Source organism: Onychomys torridus, chromosome 2 (genome assembly GCF_903995425.1).
Source record: "Onychomys torridus chromosome 2, mOncTor1.1, whole genome shotgun sequence".
NCBI lineage: Eukaryota > Metazoa > Chordata > Mammalia > Rodentia > Cricetidae > Onychomys > Onychomys torridus.
Genome location: NC_050444.1, coordinates 32221113 through 32240920, shown reverse-complemented (window position 1 = coordinate 32240920; position 19808 = coordinate 32221113). Strand labels below are relative to the sequence as shown.

General features: G+C 38.4%; 1 protein-coding gene across 1 annotated transcript in view; it reads left to right on the top strand.

Moving 5' to 3' along the window:
• The window catches only part of Crispld1 (cysteine rich secretory protein LCCL domain containing 1), a 33391-nt gene extending 14985 nt beyond the window's left edge, over window positions 1–18406 (top strand). The window contains exons 3-15 of the mRNA XM_036179202.1: window positions 2719–2837; window positions 3139–3271; window positions 4102–4217; window positions 5020–5120; window positions 6488–6628; window positions 7006–7066; window positions 7172–7238; window positions 7439–7569; window positions 9111–9154; window positions 9244–9316; window positions 11726–11801; window positions 14984–15114; window positions 17366–18406. Of these exons, the coding sequence (XP_036035095.1) occupies window positions 2719–2837; window positions 3139–3271; window positions 4102–4217; window positions 5020–5120; window positions 6488–6628; window positions 7006–7066; window positions 7172–7238; window positions 7439–7569; window positions 9111–9154; window positions 9244–9316; window positions 11726–11801; window positions 14984–15114; window positions 17366–17417 (1245 nt within the window). The 3' untranslated portion in view covers window positions 17418–18406. The remainder of the gene's footprint in view (window positions 1–2718; window positions 2838–3138; window positions 3272–4101; window positions 4218–5019; window positions 5121–6487; window positions 6629–7005; window positions 7067–7171; window positions 7239–7438; window positions 7570–9110; window positions 9155–9243; window positions 9317–11725; window positions 11802–14983; window positions 15115–17365) is intronic.
• Window positions 18407–19808: the final 1402 nt, after the last annotated feature.

Here is a 19808-nt window from a genome sequence, read left to right as displayed (position 1 = left end):
ATGAGTACTTGAAAATCAGCACATGCTCTGTTTGTGCTTCCCACTCTTGTCTCTGAATCTCCTTTAGCATGAGGTTGGCCCCCTGGGAAGCCTAAGGACTGGTGTGGATTTGTAATGTGATTTAACGCACTGTGGGAAACCCAAGTTTTAAGATTAGAGACAAACGTTTTTGTCTTTTCAGGACACTCTACATTCCTGATGACTCTGCCTGAAAATCTGATTGCTTTGGGAACGTGATTATTTTTTCAAATTTTCTGGGTACAAAAGGAAGATAGCATTTTGCCCATGAATGAAATATCCATTCATATTTCTTGTGTAAAATTTTGTTGAATAGGTAACAACAGTGACTTGAATATTTTGTATTAGTAAATTAAAATGAAATTAATTAATAGCTTACTTATATCTGCAAATAAAGTACTTACTGATAAATATTTATTGGCATCATATACTTATGTCTGTGGTGGTAATTTGGAATATTTGTTACTAATCTAGAGTAAAAATAAAGTTTTTAGTGAAAACCAAGTATTGTTTACCTCTCTTTAGTTTTTAGTTGGATGTAGAAATGTTTTTGTATTGGGGTAAATAATACAGGCATACTATATTAAGAATGTACTTATCTAATGTAAAATTTTACTTTGTAACTGTGAAAGTATTTTCTGTATTTCAAATCCATAATTGAAAAGGAAGAAATACTCATATGAAAATTTATATGAATGAGAAAGAAAAATTTTCATCCCTGTATGTGCATGTGTGTCTGTATGTATGAATGTGTATATGTATATATGAGTGTGTGTGCATGAGTATACATGTTTGTGCTTATGCACACCTGTGTTCATGAGTGTGTGCATGTGTATGTGTGTGTATGAATGTGTATGTGTATATGTGAGTTTGTGTGCATGAGTATACATGTTTGTGATTATGCATGCCTGTGTTCATGAGTGTGTGCATGTGTACGTGTGTGTGTATGTATATATATGAATGTGTGCAGAGGAGTATACATGTTTGTGCTTATGCATGTGAACACACAGCTGTGTTCGTGTGTGAATGTGTGTGTGTGTGTGTAGGGCCGAGGGTCTCTTCATGAGACCTTTTAGCCCGTGGTCATATTATGGTTCTTTCAGTTTCTAAAATCATAGGAAGCAAACAAGTCTCCTTGGACCCTGACCCTTACCTTTCTTAGCTTTTCCATTACCTCTCTTCTAAAATGATGGGGAAGTGAACATACTTGAGTCATTTTCTAACTTCTGTGGCCAGATTTCTCCATCACTGATCTGGACTTGCTCTTATCCACACATTGCTGCTTAGCCAGCCTTCTGTCTTATTCTTTTTGTGACATCATTGCCTGTCTACTCCTGAAATCTCTTTGGTCTTAATGTAGTTGAATTCACCATTAACAAGCTTTTATGATTTATTTTTCTTGGCTTTTAAAAAAATACTATCTCATGGTTTTTCTCCCTTTCCAGTTTTAATAATTCTAGAATGCTTTGTCACTCTCATTGTTCTATATAATTTTTCTGAAGTTATTAATCTATGTATTTTTTGTTAGATCTAATTGCCACTGTGTGTTCTTACACTCTATTTGGTGTGCCTGTCACTGTCCTATTGGTGTGCACATTGCAGTCTTGTGAAATTCCACCAGAGGAATACACAGACACATGACTGTGATTTCTTTTATGCTTTGGTGGTAACTGTATTGCTCCGCCATTTCTTTTCCCTGTCCGCTTACCCTCAGTCGACTTTGAGGTGTCTAAATACCTGTGTATTGTTTTCTCCTGTCTGCTCTTCTGCAACCCCGTCCCTTAAACTCTTCAAATGTTCCATTCCTGGGACTCTTTTCCTTTCCCTTCATCATGTGGACTCCTGTTCTGAAAGTGCCAGTGAGCTCAGTTCTACATGGTTTTGTGATTTTAATATTGTGTGTAGTGCCTATGTTCTGAATCAGTAACAACTTGAAAACTAAATCCAGAACTTGGAAAACTCATTAAGTCATCATTTTGTATTTTCTTTATAAATTATTTTGTAAATAAGTATCATGTGTACTCTATTTAGTCAGTTCCATTATTTTTTCATGTATCCAACATGTACTTATTTGTAACTGTGTCTATATAACGGACACAAAAAATAGACTAAATGTCTACCACTAGAAGTTGGATGATTACCTCCAGGCAATTCGTATTCTCTTGGGAGAGGTAGGCATGTAAATAAACATTGCCATGCAGGGTGGTAGTGCCAAACAAAGGAATGTAGCAAACCTTTGAGAGCACCAAGGTGGGTGGAGCTTACTTCTGGGAGATTTGGAGAGGTAACACGGAAACCATGTTAGGAAATAATAATGTGGATAGAAAGCCAAGATAGAGTTCTGCCTGGCGAATAACCAAAGGATGCTTAGACCAGGATCAAGCCCTGCAGGTATAACATGCTTTAGGTATGCAGACCTTGCACTAGATGCCCATGGGATTTTGTTGGCCGCATTTTAGGGAGATGAGTCAGGTAAATGCCTTTGTGATCACTTTGGCAATTCTAAAAAATGTGCAGGCACCTTAGAGGGAAAGATGTAGTCAAGGAAGCTGAGTAGGAAGGAAAAGGTAGGTGCAGAAGCACCCAGACCAATGTCTTCACTTAATAAAGAAAGAAGAAAACAAGAACCCAGTAATTTGTATTTGAAGAAATGTCCGGTGAACACATTGTATGTCTGTGTATGTTCTGTTTTCCCTGTAGACATGGGATGTGGAGCTGGAAAGATCTGCAGAATCCTGGGCTGAAACATGTTTGTGGGAGCATGGACCAGCAAGCCTGTTGCCCTCCATTGGACAGAATTTGGGAGCACATTGGGGAAGGTAATGGAAAGCACAGCTTTTTGTTTCCGGAAACATAAATGTCATGAAGGAGATGTTTGTTAATCTATCACTGCAAACTTTCTAATGTTTGGTACCTAAGAGTCAAAGAGCTAATCACAGAACAAAGAAAACTCTAATACCCTACCAGAAGAGTCACCGACTTTCCAGCTTATTTTCACATCACTTGTGTATTTGGGATTTGTAGCTTACACGGGAGCTTTCTGTCAAGCCTTGGCAATCTAAGTTGGTTTTATATTTTCTCCAACTTTTCTTTATCCTTGTGATTTTTTTCTTCTGCCAGATATCGACCCCCAACATTTCATGTACAAGCGTGGTATGATGAAGTGAGAGACTTTAGCTACCCGTATGAGCATGAGTGCAACCCGTACTGCCCTTTCCGATGCTCTGGCCCTGTGTGCACACACTACACTCAGGTACGCTTTGTGGAGCTACAGTTGGTTCCTCCAAACACAGTTACCAGAACTGCAGGTGAACATATGAGCAGGCGTCTTGTATTATTTAATGTGATATTTAAGAAAATTTGTATTGTTGTTAACCTTGTGGAATAGACAAAACAATTTCTATAAGCAATAACATTATCACAGAATTCCAAATACTTCTTTTAAAAAGATTATTTTAATGACTTTACATAGAAAACATTTTACAATGGCTTTAATAGGTGATAATCAAGAAATGGTTTACCATCTTCTAAATCAATTTGAGGTCAAAATATACTTTACCATTTACATTTACTATTTACATATGTCCAGAATTTATAATACATGTGTATACATTTTCTATTTCCTTTTCACATTTAGCATTGGGTGTATTTCTGATCTCTAAATCGAACAAAGGAAGACAGGTCACTGCTATCCTGGGTTTCTGAAACAGAAGGCCTCTGAGCATTGCACTTTTGCTTCTTATCTGAGATATAGAGTTCTGCCACTTTGGTTAGTAAGTGTCTTCATAGAAACCTTTATAGCTTAAGAGGGAGGTACATACAGCCTTGAATTATTTAGTAAGTATGTGCTTTGAAAATGCTGACATTGCATTGCAGAGAGAGCTATTGACCTGCAAATTTCTTTTATAAATTGAATAACAATGCCAAACCCAAAGCTCAGGCAAGGTACTTGTGTAACACTTCTCACTCTGGTGTGAATAATCAGTGCTGGCTTCTGCAGTTCCGTTTTTACCATTTTTCTTTGGCACACTGCTGTCTCATTTCCCATCAGCCCTGCCCGAGCCTCTCTTTTTTCCACCGCAGGTGGTGTGGGCAACCAGCAGCAGGATAGGCTGTGCCATCAATCTGTGCCACAACATGAACATCTGGGGGCAGATATGGCCCAAGGCCGTCTACTTGGTGTGCAATTACTCTCCCAAGTGAGTGGACAAGGCACGGGTGTCTTGGGGGAAGTTTTCGTAATGTGAAAATAGTTTTATGATCCAGATTCTTCTCATTTTCAAGGTGTATTCGTAGAGTGTATTGCCTCACCCAATTTATCTCCAATGGCAGTGATTATAGTTGCTCAGTGCATTAGTTGGTGCTTAAAGGGAATGCGAGAATTGAAACCGCAATCTTCCGTAAAGACATCGTTTGTTTTCTGAGACAGGGGTTCTCTGTGTAGCTTTGGAGCCTTTCCTGGATCTCACTCTGTAGCCCAGGCTGGCTTCAGACTCACAGAGATCTACCTGCCTCTGCCTCCTGAGTTCTAAGACAGTAAACACATTTTTATGTTTTCAACTTCACTTGTTATGCTGGTCTAGTCTATAGTTAGTCATTTTGATGAGAAATTTCCAGCTACATGTTGGTTGAGAAATACATATATTTTACCTGTGTAAAGAAGACTTGAATGACTATGTTAAAATTTCACAAAACCATTCTGAGAATCAGATTTAAATTATTAGTATATATGAGATGGGTGAATATCCTTCTGAATTCAGTTTTCTGTTAATGTTTGATTTTTTAAATCTTAGCAGTATTCGTGCCAGTTACTTAGAAAGTTTTCAAACTAATGAGACGTTTAACTGTATGTAAACCTAGACCAAAAGGGATTCATACTAGCCTATACAAAGGCCTTTATCCTAAGATGCCTGTATCATTACTCCTGAAATGCTTATTTCGTGATGCTTGCAATGTCTTAGTACTCTATAAGATGTATTAATGGAGTGGATCGTCTCTTAGGGGAAACTGGTGGGGCCACGCCCCTTACAAACATGGAAGGCCTTGCTCTGCTTGCCCACCCAGTTTTGGAGGAGGCTGTAGAGAAAACTTGTGCTACAAAGGTCAGTGTTATAAGGTTGTAGCTTTCACTTTAAAACCTCTGTTTACCCAGCTTTGTGTCATTGTGTGTGTTCTTTTTATTTGTTGTTTTTTCGAGACAGGGTTTCTCTGTGTAGTTTTGGTGCCTATTCTGGATCTAGCTCTGTAGACCAGGCTGACCTGGAACTCACAGAGATCCACCTGGTTCTGCCTCCTGAGTGCTGGGATTAAAGGTGTGCACCACATAAACCAGGAGTAATAGTACTCACCTTTAATCTCAGCACTAGGAAGGTGGAGGCAGGAGAATCAAGAGTTCCAAGTCGTCCTCAGCTGTTCAGCAAATTCAAGGTCAGCCTGGAATAGCTGAAACCTTGTCTTTAAAACATGTAAACATAAATATAAGGCCCTATTAATGATGCCTGTGGATAAAATGCATATGATAAGGATTTGTGAAAAGTCATGAACTTGAGCATCTATGTGGTCACATTTTACCTTCTACTTCCTAATTTTTTGATTAATAATGAAGATTGATGTAGATCATGCATGTTGGAAAGACTTGAACCATGCTCAGTGCTCATGGAGAGACATATCTTTGCTTTCCTTAGTGACTGAATGTGCCTTAATGGTGATGAGCAAACAGGAAACACCCATTGTACCTCCATATTGTATTGAATGCCTATCCCGTTTGAATTCCTCTCCACTTTGCAGCATGCCCACCTTCTGTGATGGTCTTGGTACTCCCCATTCCCAAAATTACCACCTCTCTGCCCTTCACTAATGATTGGTGTATTCCTCTTAAACCTGACCCTCCTCTGTATTCACACCTTTCTTCTTGATTTTGAGTTTATGGATACAAATGAAAATAAGTACCTTTTTACACCATGATACTGACAAGCTCTTGAGATAGGCCAAACTAGGGGTGAGCGGAGTTAAAATTCCAAGCTGGAAACTGTTCTCTCGTTAAAGCTAAAATGCATTTTGAAGTTTATTTTAAAAGAAAAAAATTATGGATTGATGTTGTAACAGATAACATGGGCATACCCACCCTTTAAGGGGGAAGTGTGCATTTCCTAAGCCCTGATATTACTAGAGAACAAGGTGAGTTTCATAGTTTCTTAATGAAAACAAAACACTGATACCATACTGGAAGTAAATGAGTTTACTGAATGTTAGCTAGCTAAGTGCTAACATGAAAAAGTCAAGGGCTTGAGGCTATAGTGTGAATTTCACTTAAGTGTGGTACACAGAACCATGAACTTATGTCAAAACCTATGCCAAAATAGTGCTGAATTTTTGGTTTTAAATTACTTAGCATGTATAGAAAAGCATTTATTAGTAACTTGTGCTCACATAAATAAAATCCATACTTTTCAATCTTTCCTTCTGACAGAAGGGTCAGACAGGTATTACACCCCTCGTGAAGAAGAAACAAATGAAATTGAACGGCAGCAGGCTCAGGTCCATGACACACATGTTCGGACAAGATCGGACGATAGTAACAGAAATGAAGTCGTCAGCACCCAGCAGATGTGTAAGACCTTAACCACATATCAGTCATTTATACTTTGCGTGGATGATAACTGCCACAGTTTTATTTGCACATTTTCAAATTATAAAAAAGCATGCTTCAGCCGAGTGGTGGTGCATGCTTTTAATCTCTGTGCTCAGTAGGCAGAGGCAGGTGGATCTCTTTGAGTTCAAGGCCAGCCTGGTCTACAGAGTGAGTACCAGGATAGCCAGGGCTATACCAAGAAACTCTGTCTCAAAAAACCAAAACCAAACCAACAACAACAACAACAACAAAAATTAAAACAAACAAAAAAACCTGCATGTTTTCATAATTCATAAAATCCATTTTAGAAGCTTTAGAATTATTGAAACTATTTTGGTATTTTGTTTTCCTTTTAGCTCAGATTGTTTCTTGCGAAGTGAGATTGCGAGACCAGTGTAAAGGGACCACTTGCAACAGGTAGGCATCACTGTGAGCCTCAACACCAGCAGACAAAACGTAAAAGAAGTGTTTGCAGTCTGTGTGCAGAGACACTGACATTGCTTTCCCATGACTGTCTCTTAGGTATGAGTGCCCTGCAGGCTGCTTGGACAGTAAAGCTAAAGTCATTGGGAGTGTCCATTATGAGATGGTAAGTGGAAATGAAAATTATTTGGCAATACAATCTTTTCATGTAGTATCTATTTTCAGTGTGGAATATGCAACTTATGTTAAGCTTAGATATTTTTTCTTGGGAATGTTTATTTAGGTTTAAGTCATATGCAGAGTAATTTGCTTCTTCATACACAACTTGAATTCTTTAAAATCCTGTGTCTCTTCCTTCTCTGCAAGCAATCCAGTATCTGCCGAGCTGCTATCCACTATGGGATAATAGACAATGAAGGCGGATGGGTAGATGTCACTAGACAAGGAAGAAAGCATTACTTCATCAAATCCAACAGAAATGGTGTTCAGACAGTTGGGTAAGAAGCTGAATGATCTTTTCTATCAGATGAAATGATGTTGCAATAATGAGCTAACATTTCTTTTGACCCAAGCATAGAAGAATTTATGGGAGAGCAGTTGCTGATTTTCAAAGTTTATCTTATACTTTTCACATATAAAAAGATGGGGAAAGCCTTCAAACTCAAAGCTAAATCTTGCTTAAGAGCATGATAAAATTCCGAATTGTTAAGAGAGTCCTTAAGTACATATAAATTTGTAGTTAGTTCTCAGGGCTTGACAGATGGCTCCTTGTTTAAAAGCACTGGCTACTCTTTCAGCGGACACAGGTCTGGTTCCCAGCACCCACATGGTAGCCCACAACTGTCTGTAACTCCAGTTGCAGGAGACCTGCGTCTGTCTTGTGTAATTGGCAGGAACCAGGCACACCCACAATGGGCATTCATATTCATAGGCGAAACTCTTACACATATAAAAAAAAGTGTTTTTTTAATTATAGCCAATTTTTATTTTCAGCTACATCAAAAGTACCCCAAAGAAGACTAATTCATGCCTGTGTAATTTAAACATTTGAAGAGTATTGATTCATTTTTTAAGTTGTTCCCAAATCTAGTATAATGTGTCTCATTCTAAAACATGGAACATTTTCATATGTTCTTTACGGTACAGCAGTGTAGTCTTTTGAAACATCATTGTGGAGTGTCTTTTTCCTTCTAAGTAAAAGAACATGAACTCCACACAGAAAGCTTTCCTTAGGAATTGTAGCAGAGACTCTAAAAGAACGTGAACTCCACATAGAAAGCTTTCCTTAGGAATTGTAGCAGAGACTCTTTCCCTGTGAGTGTACAATTGCAAGAAGTTTCACAGATTGAATTGGAATTCTTTGCTGAGTGTAGTGGTGCATGCCTTTAATCCCAGCATTTGGGAGGGAGAAGCAATTGGATCTCTGTTAGTTCAAGGCCAACCAAGTCTGCACAGTGAGTTCCAGAACAGCCAGAGCTTCCGTTGTCTTGAAAACAATCAGTAGAGGGGAAATAAAAAGGAAATTAAAAAAAAATACTAAGCAAGGAATTTAAAGGGTGAAGTATGTTGAATTAACATTGCAAATTAGCCATACCTCAATAACAAATGAGTTTTTCAAAGTTTGAGTATATGTAAACCAGTTAAAATTTTAATACATAATGATATTCCTATTTTTACATTCCCCTTTTCTGGATCATTCATACATTAAGAAGAGTTTCATGCATTTTCTGTAGACCCTTTAACAATAGTGAATAATTGAATAACCACTGCCCCTTTAAGAAAGTTGTTATTTTTTCAGTGTTTTTTTTTTTTTTTTTTTTTTTTGGTCTTATATTGATTATTATAAAGGCTTAAACTGGTTCTGTGGAGAAGCGGCATTAATGTATAGATTTATTGTGAAATAGATGATGTGGGCTTATACTATTTGTCCAGACAGTTTAGTAAAAATGTTTAAAAGCTAAAGACCTGAGCAGTATCAGGAGTTACATTGCTGCTATTGTCCATAAGCAAATGATTGACATTTCTTTTTTGTCTGCAGCAAATATCATTCTGCTAATTCCTTCACAGTCTCCAAAGTAACAGGTTAGCTCTCTTTTCTTACTTGTTTTCTTACCATATGTGGGATGTTTTGCTCCAAATGGATTCATTTGTTTCCTGTTCAAATTGTTCAGTTCAAGCTGTGACGTGTGAAACTACAGTGGAACAACTCTGTCCATTTCATAAACCTGCCTCACACTGTCCAAGGTAAAGCTTTCCACATTTTCTCTTCCATGTAACAAAATAGATGCATGCATATTTGTGTGTGCACCTACATAGTCACTTAATTTGTATGACTTTGGTCTTGTGATATCTGTTTTATCTGAAATTCTGGTTCTTCGGGTTTAGAATTGTTTATTATCTAGAATTGCTACCTAAAGGGAGCAACATGACATCACATACTACATGTACACAAGTACCCCTACCGTACTTAAGTGTTGGCCATTCCATGGTGTCTTAACTTACACATGTGATCATGGGTTCATATGAGCTACCAAGAGTTTGTATTTGTTCATATGAACTATTGTTATAAGATGTCACACTGGGTGATATAAACATCAGAAATTGATTTCTCACATTGCTGAAGATTGGAAATCTAAGAGCAAGGTGCTCCTGATTTGGTCACTGATGTAGCTCTCTTTCTAGCTTATAGAGGTCCACCAGGCTAAACACCAGTTAAGAGTAAGGTACAGTTTATCCACACAGCCTGAGCCTAGGGCAAGGGAGGTGGTGTTACAGCCACAGAAGGAGAATGAATGCCCAGCAGTTTTCACATTCAAGGAGATCATTTCTAGTCAGTGGGGACATATTTCATTTCTCAGAAACCCCAGATAAGTTCTTTTATAATAATCAATCCTCAAAACAATTGTCATTTGTTACTTACATTGAAATGTTTCTGACGTAGATATTCTATGAAGTGTTTACAGTGTAGAGTATTGTATAGTGTTATGCTAATTTTAGTAACAACTAAATCTATTTCTTGAGGAAGATCTGTCTAAATCGGTAAGGGTAAATCCAACTCAGTTTTTTTTTTTCCTTTTTATTAACATTAATAGAAAACTCATGGATGCGTTCGTGTACAAGTATGTAACAACATACAGTTATCATGTTGAAAGTCTTATACACAATGTAAAATGATGTTTTCTCAGTTTTAGTTTATACTTCCTTTAAGTGACTGTTTTGGGATGTGAGGGAGACACACATAGCACATGCAAGAGAGAGAGAGAGAGAGAGAGAGAGAGAGAGAGAGAGAGAGACACAGAAAGAGAAAGACAGACAGACAGACAGACAGACAGATGGAGACACAGAAAAAACATCAAAAAGAAGCTCTGGTTATTTTTTAAATCATCAGTTGATAGTTTCTTGAACTCCAAGAATGGATTTAATTATTATGGACAAGTTGTTTCAATTTAAAAACAGAAAGCTTTTGGTAGCTATTAAGAAATGTGCCTAGCCAATCAGATATCTATATGGCAGTAGGCTATCTGGAGAAAGAGCATTCCATGCAAGGAGAAGAGAACTGTAAAGGCCCTGAGGCATGGGCACATAGTATATTTTGTATGTTTGAGGAAAAATTATCCTTCACTAGAATGTAGAAAAGAGGTAGAAGAGGAGCCAGATATAAATTTATCAGACATGCAGAACATGTTTTAGGATCTGCTCAACTATTTTCAGTGAGGAAGAAAGCCTTTGCAATAATTGGAGGGCATGAATGGCACATTTGAACTTGCATCTTTTAGCTTAAATATGTGTAAACTGATTGGAGAGGACCAAGTCAGGCAAGGTCATAGGAGAGGGTGTTGCTGTAAGTTACACAGTGGCTGATCATATTTGTACTTACCATAGTTTAAGTTCTTTTAGGGAAGCCCTGATCTTGGTTGTATTAAGTATGACTGATAAGAATTACTACCCAGGTGAATGTAAGATATAAGATAAAGAGGAACCAAGGTACAACAGAGGCTTCTGCAGAGGTCCCTAGAATAATAGAATTGCACTGTGTTATGATGGGAAACCCACAGAAGAACACAGCTTGATGAGAGATACATTTTATTTCATGCCAGATAAGTCTGAGATATTTGTTAGATGTAAGTGGAGGTGCTGAGGAAGCGGTAGGAATTTGCAGTGGAAATAAGAGAAGTCTCGGCTGGAGATGTCAACTTGGAAATTAACTGTTTGTAGATGAAACTAAGACCATGAACCTAACAAGACACCAAAGATGTGAGTGTAGAGATGCGTGTTCTGAAGCATACTGTGACAGCCAGTCACGGTGATTTCCCACGCCATCCATTTACTAAATTCTGCTGACACTGAGTTCCAAACTCAGATCCACAGGGCTTTGTTCATGTTTCTTTCTCCTTTGAGTTCCCAAGTCAGAAGCCTTCTGTGCAAACTTAAAAGGAACAAAACATAACAAAACAAAAACCATGTCTTTGTTAAAACCTAGAAGTAAGTAAAAGAAACCATTGTGCCTACTGCTAGTTTATGCAGTTGGTCTGTTTCAGAGGAGATTGAGGTAAGCAGGCCTACACTGTTGACTTTACTGCTGTTTAGGATTTTGGTTTTATTACTAAGAAACACTGAACTTACCAGTCTACTTTATGTGTTTATTTTTTTCAGAGTGTACTGTCCTCGCAACTGTATGCAGGCAAATCCACATTATGCTCGTGTAATTGGATCCAGAGTTTATTCTGATGTAAGTATGCTACCTTGTGCAACTCCTGATATTTCCAAGTATATAAATATATGTACTCATTTAAGTGTGCATATGTGCTCTACACAGAGTAGGGCATTGTTTCTGAGCTGATACACTTAATCTCAGAATAGCTAATCATCGTGTCACGGAAAAACAGTATTTATTATAAGATATGCTTGTGTAATTATTTATTTTGACCAGTTTATCCTCATGTCTTGCCCATGTATCAGACACTTACTTAACAAGGGAACCTGGAGGCATTCTTGGAAAGGGAAATGCAGTTTGCTTCTCTCCAGTCTATCTTTTGATTCTTCTGTGTCTGAACTGTGAACTGGGAAGTTAATAATTTGTCAGATATATGCATTATATGCTCACTGCCAAAGAGACATTTGACAAGTAATAAAGGGTCAAAACCCGATGACGTATTAAAATATGTGCAAAGGGGAATGACCTGCCAGCACACTGTAATGTGTGACTTTGGGGCATTTAGAAAAGGAGCTCCAGTATGGATAGCTTCAGAATGGATACACTCATTGCAAGTGGGTTCTGTATCACGGATTGCAAGAGGGTTCTAGGGAAATTCTTCTAGTGGTGGGAATAGAATGTATCAAGATGTGTAGGAAGAATAGATGCAGCAGGCACAGGAGACAGCATTGGTGAGCTCTGGGCAGCAGAGAACTGAAGCAAAAAGGAAAATCAGGAGGGATAGAGAAGGAGGGAGAGAGAGGGAGAGTCTGTATTTGTAGGCTGCTGAATTCAGATTTCACTCAGTGGATATTTGGAAGGCACTGAAGATTTCAAGGCTAGAGTTACAGAAACAAATGTAGGAAGTAGTCTCTTGATGTACGTATGCAGTGGAATATTCTAGAAAATTGGTTGTGTGAGGTGGCTTGGATTGTGGACTTCACCTCACTTCTCTTATCACATTCAGTTAAGTCCAAATCCTTCCCAGTTCAGCTCTGCTTTTGATGTCCTTGCTAAGCCTCCAGCCCTGGGTTTGGTGCCAGGAATTTGCTCATCCTCCTGCATCTGAAACATTCTCCTTCTGAAATTTTTCTGTCATGAATTCTCACTCATCACCATTCTCTTTGTGAAGTACATAGTGAGCCGCCCTACCCTCGTAAGATGTCATCCTCCCCCCACTTTTCTCACACTAGCCTGTTTACCAGGCATCGGGACCCTGGTTATGATTAGTCAACAAGTTCCTTGAAGGCGGCTGCTGGGCAATTCAGGCGTTGCTTTTGTCTGCTGAACTGTGCTCAGTCAGGACCTAGAACATGCAAAAGGTGTCATTCCTTGCAGGTTTTCTCTTGAATTTCGAAAGTTTTTCATTTTAGTCATGTCTGATAAAAGTCTTTGGATATATCCTCCCCACTCCTCTGCCGTACAGGCATCTCTTGCTAGTTAGGGGATATTGCTAGAACTTCCACCCTAAGAGGATCTTTAAGTCCTGTCTCTGTGAAGTGTGTAGGCGATAGGTGTTGGCAGCTAGAGTAAGTTGGAAGCATAAAGATTACTATCACACAGTAGGCAGAGCTGTAGACTGACTATGCCTGCCAACCTTCTCAGCTCCCACAAAATGTTTTGTGTCTCCAGTGAAAGTTGGTGTGGAAAGGTGTGGAGAATCAGCCAGCTTCCTCCTGTGACTGTCTTCCCTCCATGTGGCTCTCTTCCTGCCTATAGAGCTAGGACTATATTGTGTATTCTACTACTATGGACATCTTTTGTAGCTTATTACAAACCATATGAATTCTGCATGTGTTCAAAATTGTACTATATTCACAGATGAAAGTGTCATTTCTATAATATGTTCATCTAAAGTATGGATAGGAAAAATATTACCTTTGAACTCAGTAAGAAAGCCTGCTGACTGCATGCTTGAAAGTAAAACAGTACCCTAAAAACATCTACAGGGCTTGGGTTTTAGTGAATGGCATATGCAAACATTTTCATTGCCTTGAGGAGAAAGTGCTGATAATACTATTTTAATAAAACAAGAGAAACACTGAAATGTGCAGAGAATTACTTTTAATTTAATCTACTACAAGCAGCATCTGTCCTGGATGCAATGACCAATGCAGTCCGGACTATAACCTGCTGAGTGAGGTGCCTCCTCCTCAGAGGGAGGGGACACAGTGTTTGACAGACAGCATTTTGTAATAGAGCAAAAATAGAAGGATTAGACACCCCGGTCTTCAGGCCCTTGGAGCTAATAAGAACTGACTGATGCCACAGAGTTCAGAGCACCATGATAAAGCAAGGTCAGGCTCGACACCCACGCTTGTGTGAACTTTAAAACCCTTGTGAAATCATCCGCGTGTGAACTGAGATAACCCAATGGAGGCCTGCCACAGGCTGGGGAGAGACTGTGGGGGGTGGGGGAAGTGGATTGCGGGGGGTTGAAGCACTTCCTGTACGTCCTGTGCAGCATTGCCTCAATTCCCAGCTATTGACACGTTTCCACGGAACACTTTGATCGAAGCCAATACTTGGAATGAGGGAAGGCTTCCATGGGCCAAAGGAAAGGATTCGCCTTTTGGGAGACAGTAGTTTTAAACATTGAAAATTTGGACCTGTAACATTAAACAAGGCTTCTTCTCCATAGAATTTCTGTTTAGTTTGGATTTTGTAGCTGAGTATGTGAGCATGGCACAGTAGAATAGCTGTGCATGGATTATTTTCATTAGGGCAAATGCATCTCCATTTCATGTAAGCCTGCATTCTGGTAAATGGATCTTGGATATGGACAGAGCCATGGCTGAGCTGTGTATATGTAAAATCTGAATGTAAGTGAGGTCATCTCCTCCATAATGTGACTATTTCATCGTTTGTGTCCCAATACCCACTAGCAAAGGCTGAGACTTATGAATGGCAAATTGTGCTTAAAGGAATTAATTTGCTTTGTATTGCTTTGGTTTTAAAACTCTGTTACTGGGACAGGACAAGTGTTTCCAATCTTAGGTGGCGGAGACGTTTCACTATGCCAGCTACTCTTAGCCTCTGCATTCAGACTTGCTGAGAATTGGTTTGACGTATGACGTTCCAAGCACTCCTTTATATGTGAAACAGCTGCTTGCTGGCTGCACAAACAGCTGCTGTAGACCACAGACTACAGAAGCATGGGCTAGGCAAGTCCCGCGGGGAACTTCTTCCTAATGGTGACTGTGGTCTTTCTTCTGCAGCTCTCTAGTATCTGCAGAGCAGCAGTGCATGCTGGGGTGGTTCGAAATCATGGTGGTTACGTGGATGTCATGCCTGTGGACAAAAGAAAGATGTACACCGCTTCTTTTCAAAATGGAATCTTCTCAGAAAGGTAAAGTCAAACAAGATGTGCATTATTTTACATTTCAGTCTGTGGTCTGTCCTGTTTGTTGCTAGTTTACAGTTCTACTTAGAGCGGCGTCTAAGTGGTTGAACAGTGTGTTTCTTTTGAATCCTTGCACGGCTGCTTGCTGGTCCCTCTGGGATGAGAGGAACTGTTTGTAGTACCAGACGTGGATGTCTCCTGCAGGCTTATGAAAAAGCAACATGAAAATCGGATTACCCGGAGAACCACTCTTTTGTTAATTGATCTTATAAAAAGGAAATTGCCTTCATCCTCTTTCAGATTTTCTAGATTAGTTTTCATATTTAATTCTTTCTAGGTGTGCAAGGCACTGAGTATTTCTCTAATCCAGTTATCTGACAAAGTATTTGACCAAAACAACGAGTCTTATTTTCCCTAGAAACAAATTCTCTTTTTGATTTGAACTTGGATGCTGAGTGTAATGTAAATGAACTCTTTCATGCTATCTTATGCCGTTCAGCTCATTAGTGGGACATATTTTTATGACTTGGAAAATTTATCTATTCAGTTTATAAACTGTGAATAAACATTAAAAGAAATGAATTTTAGTGAATTTTTAAAAATCCTCAGTATTTGTGGAACTACTGTGAAGTTCCATTTATTTGTGCAGATGTCTACATTTTAGCTGTTTCCTGAATCATATTTCAGTATTATAGCAGAAGATTCAGGTTCTAGTAGTTTCTCGAAGAACTTAGACTATCCCATGGAGAGTCCAGATTGCCATCCCCAATTAAGACACACATACGTATACTGAGTGTCTGCTTTCAGATGGGATTATATCAGGAGACCATAGTTGAGAAGGTGACTCTCTTTAGCTTGGCTCATGACCTTCCTAATCAGGCAGAACATATAAAATAGGTTCCTGAGTTATGAAATCCAATACACCTTTTACAATCTAAGTAGGCTTCATTCAGCCCTCACACTTAAAACTGTTAAGGATAAGTGGTATCCTACCAAAAATAGCATTTAATTTTTAATTACTGTGAATATCCCAGTACTTTGACTGTCTCTGGTGGATCCTTCATCTGAATAATGTTGAGTGTCTGAACCCTAATTTATATATGTGGTAGCTGAGGTTCAAATTGGTTAAGTAATTGATGTATGCCAGGTCATGTAACAATCAGTCTCTAGTTTTAACACTGGTTCTGTACATTCAGAGGTGCAGATTTGCCCATGATATCACTATCTACAAAGAAATACTCCAAACATATACACTTTCCAGAGCTCGTAGTCGGTGCCCTACAAAAAGACAGATGACTTTGGGTTGTTCTCCTGTGTGCATGATCCCTGGCATGGCCCATGGGTGCATTGAGTGTGCTTAGCTGCATGAGCGTTGTCATTTTCCCTCAAAAATTCTCTCCCTACTTATTGTCTGAGAATAAATATAGAGAGGTATTTCACTTTGTCCTTAGAAATAGTCAATGTGTCCATCTTTTAGTTTTTTTAATTATTACAGAACAAATTTTTGTGAAAAATGCAAATGAGCTATGTTTTTAGAATAAAAATAAATAGTTCTGTATTGCTTTTACTGTCTGCTTTAAAATAGCTCCAAAATGGCATTGGGGAGAGAGAGAGAGAGAGAGAGAGAGAGAGAGAGAGAGAGAGAGAGAGAGAGAGAGAGAATGAGAAAAATAATTTCCATTTTAGTGTGGAAATTTTTAGGTCTTTCCAGATTTGAACATTAAATTTCACTGACTTTTTTTTTTCAGAACTATCGATGATAACTTAGACAATATGATGGTATTATAATTCATAATATTAGAGTTAGGAAATGATAATAAGCTAATACTCTATAGCTTTGCTTAAGTATCTGCCAGCTTAGGTTGTACATAAGTGCAATTGAGATAAACCAATTGCAAAGTCAAGTCTCAATATCTCCACAACAGAATGAAACAGCAGCTGAACTCTGCTGTTTTAGAGTCTAAGGAGGCAATGCATGAAAACATGCTTCAGATGCTGTGAAACGGTATAGCGGCTACTCTCCTTCCTTGTAAGCTTCTCAAGTTTCTTTAGTAACTTTTCAGTCCAGTAAGCATCCAAGATCTCAAGGATTATGTCACCCTCATTGGAACTTCCCATTAAGTGTAAATTAGGGCAGTCTGACACAGTTGGGCCATCTGGATTCAGGAGCTACTTGCTTGACTGTCCCCAGAGAGAATGGTTTATTGGGAGTGTTCTATGTACAGATGACCTCAATGTATCTTTTGTGCTCTTGCAGTTTACAGAACCCTACAGGAGGAAAGGCATTCCGGGTATTTGCTGTTGTGTGACAGGGAGCACTTGGAAAGGCACTGGAAAGACTGCTCCACATGCCACAATTCTGAAGTTTGTATAGAACTGTAACTGTACAGAAGAAAGCAAGTATTGCCAGCCCACCCCCAGAGTGCAAATGCCTGCCACTCTTAAGAAACCAAGTCTATAAAATAAAACATGGGACATTAGCTTTGGGGAAAGTAATGAACATTTAATGGTTTTAGAAATCCTGTGTTAAATATTGCTATATTTTCTTAGCAGTTATTTCTATGGTTTATTACATAGTCGTAATGTTCTACATTTCATATATTATATTATATGGTGCTTTGTATATGCCACTAATAAAGTGAATCTAAACAGTGAATGTGAATGGCCCTTAGAGAACTATCTGGTGCATTGAAAAGCAATCAACCCTAAAACTGAAAAAAAAAAAAATAAGTCCCTCTACCAGTCCAATGCTATGTTCTTACTTACCCTAAATCTCTAACTGCCTTGCCCTTAGGACTGGGCAGTTTTTCTCTGCTGTCAAGTTATGTTGTGCAGAGTATTGAGTCCTGATGTTGCACTTGTTATTTTGTATAAAATAATCCTTTCATTTCCAAGTGAAAACATTTGGGTCCTTGGGAATGGCCTCAGTCGTATGTGGGGTAAGGTCCAAGTAGTGCTGTGAGAACATTCCTGGTGATCGTGTAGTAGCTAGAGGATGAGGTGGCAGCCAGCGCTTGCTAGCATTGTTAGATCTGAGTTCCCATGGTCTTCTTTTGTATCCTGGCAAGTACTCCTGCAGGCCAGGAAGTATAATAAAACAGTCTAATGAGGATGAATAGATGCATTACATTATTATTACCTCTGGTTTTCATAATGGCAAATGGCTTTGTGTATAAACCTTCCATTAGTATGATCCTCTGGTGGTGATGTAATTGTTTCTGTGAAAATGTATTGTGCTTTGATACTTAAATTCTGTAAAATGTTACTGTTAGTATTTTTTTCCTGCTGGTGAACTTGTTTCCCATAAATGTATTAAAATGAATCAGTTTCAAAAGGTTATTTTCACTTTTACACACATGCTTTCATTTAGAACTCTTCTAAATAAATGACAAGAGTTGATTTTACTTTTCTAAATTTGACTTACTGGCATCAGGATAAATAAGTGCTTACTAGCAGAAGCCCACAATGTCCACTTACTCATGTAGCTCTCTGTTTTAGGAAAATAGTTGTTTATTTAGAAACATTATAACAAGAGAACATTTGAATAAGAAGGAGCTATGAATTTCACAAAGGAGAAGAAAAGTATCAGACAACAAGGTAATGGTTATAATTATGAAAAAGATGGATAGGCAGTAAATACTTCAAATATTTTTAAATGAGTAGGTGTTTAGAAGCAGGTAAAATGGAGATAATTTGCATGCAGGGAGCAGGGAAAGCAAGAAAACTGGGTAATACAAAAGAAAAATGTCAAAAAAATAGTTTCAGAAAAGTAGTTTATAAATAAGCCAAATTGAAGAGTTAAATTGTTCAAAATGTAATCAAGAGTTATAAAGCATAATTTCCTGGGATTCCGCCCCCCCCCCCCAACACACAGAAATACATATTATCTTTTTTTCCTTACTGGGATGCATTCTTTGTACACAGAACTAGATTTCATAAGGACATTTTAGACAAGTGTTTAATTAGAACTTTCCTATGTGTGTGTGGCTTTCTTCTCCTGTGTGTTCTGGTCTCAGTTCTCCCTGGAGAACATCCATCATTTTTGACAGGCATAAGGTCCTTCAGACTGGTCCCTAGTCTACAGCTCCACTGTAGATCCACAGGTGGATCCTCCCTACTGTTCCCATATCTCCTCCCAGCTCCATCCCTTCCTACTGCTCCGCTCTTCTCCTATGCTTCCCACAAACCCTGATAGAATTGCTCCCTCCATAAAATTTCTTTTGCCTAGGAAACTCCAAACCTATAGTAAAGACACTTCTTCCTCAGCTGTCGAGTACATAAGGTGGTACATCCTTGGGTAGCCTATTTAGGTCTTTATCCCTCTGTCACTTTACCTGGAAAATGAGACACGTACTGTCTTATAGAGATGGTGTTAAGAATTAATTGAGACATTATATATGATGTGGAAAAGAGAACATTAAACATGCAATATGCCATCAGCATATGTTAGGTTTTATTATACTCATTTTTATTTTTGTTTTTCTTGGGAAAACTGTTCACCTATCATATTACACTAAGTATTTCTGCTGGTTAACTTACTAATTTACCATAAACATACTAAAATTAATCATATTTGAAAGCTTTCTTCAACTATCATTCACTATCCTTATTTCACTGATTCTTTGATGGACACCTCACTAAATATGAAATCTTGCAGAAATTTCCCTGCAATTCTTTTGATATGAATTAAATTCGGTCTA